Source organism: Myripristis murdjan, chromosome 13, assembly GCF_902150065.1.
Source record: "Myripristis murdjan chromosome 13, fMyrMur1.1, whole genome shotgun sequence".
Lineage (NCBI taxonomy): Eukaryota > Metazoa > Chordata > Actinopteri > Holocentriformes > Holocentridae > Myripristis > Myripristis murdjan.
The window spans coordinates 27,234,525-27,240,524 of record NC_043992.1 but is presented as its reverse complement, the minus strand read 5'-3'; the positions used below and the strand labels follow the sequence as shown (position 1 = coordinate 27,240,524).

At 40.8% G+C, this 6,000-nt stretch overlaps 1 protein-coding gene across 5 annotated transcripts in view; it reads right to left on the bottom strand.

The window, feature by feature from the left end:
• Positions 1-950: 950 nt before the first annotated feature.
• mcamb (melanoma cell adhesion molecule b) overlaps positions 951-6,000 on the bottom strand; it is a 40,099-nt gene continuing 35,049 nt past the window's right edge. For 3 of the 5 annotated variants that reach the window (XM_030067877.1, XM_030067879.1, XM_030067882.1), the window contains 4 exons: positions 4,793-4,840; positions 4,181-4,304; positions 3,608-3,719; positions 951-3,063 (listed from right to left, as the gene is read on the bottom strand). In XM_030067877.1, the coding sequence (XP_029923737.1) occupies positions 3,034-3,063; positions 3,608-3,719; positions 4,181-4,304; positions 4,793-4,840 (314 nt within the window). In that variant the 3' untranslated portion in view covers positions 951-3,033. Of the gene's footprint in view, positions 3,069-3,607; positions 3,720-4,180; positions 4,305-4,792; positions 4,841-6,000 lie in introns of all 5 variants that reach the window. The other 2 variants (XM_030067878.1, XM_030067880.1) reach the window with 2 other exon arrangements.

Sequence of the window (6,000 nt, the reverse complement as noted above, 5' to 3'; positions counted from 1 at the left end):
CTTTTCTGTGCCGTGTGAATATGTTCAGATTAGACTCAGTATTTAGATTCATAAACGTCAGTGCGCTTGACAGACGTTGTGAAGATAAAGACACCAGGCAATGAGTTTAAAGACTTAGCATTCATAAACCCATTAAGAGAGGACACAGAGATAAATTCAAGCACAGCACAAAGCACAAATCAAAACAGGTGACAGTAAAATAACAGCCAGACACAAATAAGTGTCAACATCGCTGTTGAGGTTGAGGCGGTCTATAATTATTGAGCACATAAATCAAAGTCCACTGTGTTGTTTTTTTTGTGTGTGTGTGTGTTTGTAATAGTGGTTAGAAGAGAAATGTCAAGCATCAGGTCTGCCAATCATGAGGATAAAGCTTTTCAAAACAACAGTCTCACTGATTAAAAGTGACAAGATGAAGCCGAGATGAGCATCAGAGACATTTTGAAAGGAAGGACTAAGATCTTTATCAGGCGGTTAGAGCTGAGGCGAGCCAACGATTTCAACATTTTCTCTGTTTCTGCAGCTGCACCATCCCTGTAACTCGACGGGTCATTTTCATAATGACCAAATATGCATTATCACTTGGCTCAAATGTGTTTTACTTCAGTCCTACTTTTCCCCAGTGAGACAAAAACAGAAGTCAGATATAAAAGTTCAGAAAGCAATGAAAAGATTAGATCTCTGCCATGTATGATCAGGAAATCTTTTTTTCTTGTTTGTTTGTCTGTGTAGGCTAGCAGAGATAGAGCGTGTCATCAGGTGCAGGACTGCAGAGCTTTGTGGTTTAGGGGAAATTTGTGACAGCAGCAGAGTTGGTGAAACATTCAGATTTTTTTGTTCTGATCAGCAGAAATGTTTTGCCCTCGCCTCAGCTTTGCCATAGTTTACCATGGAAGACTTTATTTATATAAATGAGTTTGGAGAGTTTTAATTTTAACAGTCAATTTTTATTTGGTACTGGTTTTCAAAAATCATTTTACCAACAGTGGAGTTGTCTGTAAATTAGTTTGAATGTCTTGACAATTCATTTTTACAAATCATAAGCATTAAAAGGCATTGTACAGGTTTAAAAAAAAAAAGTCATGGGTAGTTCTCCAAGACCGCAAAACAACACAGACAAACAGAAGGTGAGTAAGAATGACACCTGCACATGTCTGAGCACAGAGAGTGGATTGATTTGATTGTCATAAATTTGCTTCCTTCATACTTCACATCCATATGTGGATCTCTGCTGGAGCCCTAATTGTGACCAAGAGTGTGAAATAAAAGGCACTTTGATAAGCCGGCGCTGTTGCAAAGGAGGGGTGACAGATATTCTCAAAGCTGTTTCACATGGTAGCTAAAACCTGCAGTACAGTAGCAAATCATCACAGTTTGTCCTGTTTTCTTAGTAGTCACGCATGTTAACATGGACTGTGTGTAGGCATGAACATCAGAATAACTTAATATCAGGCGTCAACATAAGGCACCATGCCCAACATTTCTGAGGGGGGAGTGTGTAATAGAAAGGGCACTGCGTCAGGGATCCAACAAACAACTTCAAGTGAAGGTTCAGTCAATGGATGAATTCATTAACGGACTAATTAAACAGAAACATGTAACGCTCCTTGTAAGGTAGGCTATTCATGCCATGATCCACATTCACCATGGATCACTAATCTGTTCTACCTTCATCCTCCTACAAACACTAACCATGACAGACTGTTTCATACACATACAGGGATATCCACACAAAGAAAAGAAAAGAAAAAAAATCAGTGCACTTGACATCAAACGTTACATTTTTTTCATAACTACTGATACAAAAAGGTTGGGTGTGCTAATATTTCTGTAAGCCTTCAAATGCAACCTGAATTTGTAAGGCGAACATTTAACTTTACAACTAAGGACAGTTGGCAATGTGCGAACTCGGTGCACGCAAATACACACAAACAGCTTCAAAGTTTGACAGTTTGTGGAAGAAAAGAAAAAAATAAACTCCATTAAAAAAATGTTAACCCTTCTATGTCAGGACAAATGTCAATCCTGAATCCTGATAATTCATCTGTGTCTAACAAGCCACAAAATATCTTCTCTCATATACAAACAGGGGTCACGTGCTGTATAGACATTAATGTCAGTGATTAAATAAAAGCTACAGCAAAAAAAATAAAACTACAACAAATGTGAAATGATATGTGATTAAATGACCCACAAGTCCATTTTCAGAGCAAAAAGGCTACAAGGTTTGAACTACTTTTTGGTGCAGGAAAGGCTGGAACTGGGTGTCGGGGAGAAGCATCACTTCAGCCCCAGTTTCAGTGTACAGACTTAGGCAAAAAAAAAAAAAAAAAAAAAAAAAAAAAAAAACGACAGTCAAAAGAATAAAAACAGGACGGCTGCTAAATGCTAAGCGTTTCATTCTCTTCATAATAAAGCACCAAAATAAAATAAAACACTCTTGTCATGTATTTTTGGTAGTTTTTTTTACCGGGTTATTTTAAATAAAGAAATATATACACAAATTATAATATATACATTTGATAAAGAGCGGTTTCAGGCTGCTCTTCAGTGACTGCATTGCCTGAGGTGGTGGGTGGTAGGGTATAAAAACAGTTTCTGGTCATTGTTGTGCTCTAACTACGAATCTGCAGGTGATCAGCAGTATACAAGGCTCATATTTATGAGAACTGCAGTCTCAGGACTGTCCATGGAGGTGGGGACGGGGGTGGATACAGGCGTAGAGTTATGTCATGGAGCTCAGAAATCATTTTCTCACACAACGTCCAAGTAGCTCGAGTTGCATAGCAACAAAAATGATCCGGGATGTAAGTTCAGTAAGCAGAAGCTGCAGCTGGGAACCAATTGAGTCTCGACTGTCTATTATGAGATGTTAACCAATAGAGAATCGAGCTCTGCCACGACATAACTCCGGGATGGGGGGCTCGGGCAGCTAGAAGGCATCGGTGGGTCTGAGCCTGAGAGGGGATGACAGGAGAGCAACAGGAGCAGCCGAACGTCAGCAGCCGTCTGCAGTCGCCTGGCACAGCCGCCTCACTTCTGCACATCCAGGTACTCATCACCCTTTACTCCAGGGGACAAACACACACAGACAAAGACAGAGAGGGTAGGGGATGTGTGAAAAATATTAATCATAAATCAGATCACCTGAAAACAGCATCATCTCTGGCCACACTATACGCCAGGCAACCTTTTAAACTCTGATTTTCTGTTAAATTTCCCCTGAAGAGCCTTCAAAGATTTTCCAAAAAAACAAAAAACAAAAACATTTCCACAGTGTAAAACAATGTAACATCCATCTTTTAAATCTGCCAGCTGCAACACTCCACCAAGGCTACATTGCACTTACACTGAGTGAAATGTTCAAATCCAGTCAGTGTTTTATGGCTGCAGCATTACATCAAATAGAAAACATCTAGATGACTTTGCATCATTTTATACACTTTTCTCTACGATTCAGAAGGACATCTTTGGTATCTTTAGAAACCTTGGGATCTCCACTTTAATTTAAAACAATGTTCTGTGGCCTTGAACAAAGCTCAGCCACACAGCACCGACAAATCCACCGGCGGGAGCGTCAGATTGGAGGCAAATAGCAGAAATCTACCTGGTCGTTGGAAGGCTTCTTGTCTCCGTTGACCCCGAGCAGCACAGCCTCCTCTGTGTTGTCACTCTTCATCTCCACCACAATGTTATCTTTGTTGGACTTCTCTTTGGTGCTGCAGGACCAAGAATACCTCTAAGTCAGCAACAACCACTTGAATAGTTTAATACAGTGTTTATAAAACTGCAGTGATGAATGATGTTGATTTTCTGTAGTTTAACAGAACACTGCAACATAAGCTTCTCAATGATGTAATGTAAGGTTGTTGTTTTTTTTTGTTTGTTTGTTTTTTTTTTTTACATTTTTATGTTCTAGACCACCCAGACTGACTTCCCCCATGTGAAGTGATTTAATTTTGTGTAAACTATTAAATTGCTTCGATATCTTACTAACACTGATAAATAGATTCTAAGACACTAGATTAAAACATAAAGTTAGACTTATCATGCATACATGTTTTTGTATTGTAACCATTTCTAGAGAATTAAACTATTCCTCATTTTTTGAGCACCCTCAAGGACCCCTGGAGGTCCACTCACTTAATGTACACCATTTACTGGTTTGCATTACACTTACAGGTCCTGCTTCCCGGATCGTCCACAGATCTTTCCCTTTTTGTAGAGGAAGTAGAGCACGCTGCCGAGGATGGCCAGCAGCAGGATACAGATGATGATAACTGCAACGATGACACCGCTGCCCTCTGGTGTGGAAGAAACACAAGTACAGGCACAGGGTTACTTGAGTGCAACTGCAGTAGGATTGAGATGACAGTAATAGGAAGTAGGAGAGCAGTGTAGGGTACATGATCGCATCAGGCAGGCTGTGCAGCATTCCACAGAGTGTAGGTAGATATAGCATTATACAAGTGCATCTCTAACGCATCGCTATCATGACTCAGGTGACTTAAACCTGGCAACCTACAGAAGGAAAGGTGCAATGTTATTCAGGAGTGTGGGCGTGTACGAGAACTGTGCTCTTTCAGGATATATGCATATACAATAGCATGACAACATGCACAGGTAATAGTGAAGATGATGAACAAGGCAACGGTCATGGTGTGTTTTGTTCATCGGGCAGGGTTGATCTGACTGGCAGGAGGCGAGAGAGCAGGAAGCCGTGGAAGAGTAAAAGGAAAGGAGCGCTGTCTCTGAGCAGTATGGAAGGGTCTTAGCAGGCTGCCATACAAACCTTTCTTGATTTTCTTTGGTGGGATAGCTGGAGCTGTTGCTGTTTTGACTGAGAAAAACCACATGAGCACAGTTATCAACAGGTAGCCTGATATGTAGAATAAATGCTATCAGTAGGCCTAATTCAAAAAAGCAGTTTAGGCCTTTAGCAGCAGCCTGAACCAAATCTAATAAATGTTTAATCTGAGAGAACCTTATCAGTGATTTGAGCCTAAGCATCCCAGAGCCAGTCCAACAGAGGCCAAACTCTGCTCTCTCTGCTCAGTAGCACAACAGTCACTTCCAGGAGCAGGAGGGCCCTGCAGGCCTGTTTAATCTCATTTGACCGGTGCTTCACAAGGAACAACAACCTAAAACAGTTTTCCTCTTGGGGGCTGGAAATTTTCTGGCATGACGTATGTGGGAGAGGGCTTGGAGGGTGGAGAGAGAGAGAGAGAGAGAGAGAGAGAGAGAGAGAGAGAGAGAGAGAGAGAGAGAGAGAGAGAGAGAGAGAGAGAGAGAGAGAGAGAGAGCTCTCCTAATGGGAGTCAGGAGACTTGCTTGAGAGCATTTTAAACACCAGCTGCCTTCTACTGTTACACTGATGTATGTGTATACAGTAGGTGCATGCGCATGCTGTAACAATATCAGTAACACATGTCATAATGCTAAAACGATACTCTATGGACATGCAGAAAGTAGTGGAAAAATAACCAACAGCTATGTCAACTTTCTTCCTTATCTGCCTTATTTAGTTTTCTTGGACGAGAAAAAGTTTTCTCAGGCAACAGTGCCTCATTTTTTCATGCTACTATTTAAAGACCGGATGAAAGCAGACAAGGTAGTTATTACTTAATAATTCAACCGGCAGAAAATTACACCAGCATCTGCAATTAGTCAATAAAACACCTCCCAGCAGTAAAAGACCTCATTGGTATAAACCATAAAAACAATAAAAAAAAAAAAAAACCCTGGTAGAAACCACAGTGTGTTTAAATCACTCTAATCACTAACCTCACCATAATGACCTTTCAGTGATGCCAATGTGATAATTGCTGCAGCCTCCAGGTGCCTTCTTGTTTTCCTTTCTCCTTTTCATTCTTTCTGTCTGACTCATAGAAAAACGGTGCAACCGGACCATAAATGAAAGTGAGCCCATAAAGCCCCTAATACGGCATTGTACTGAGCAAGCAGAGGATGCCCTGAACACCTCAGTTATTCTCTCTCTCG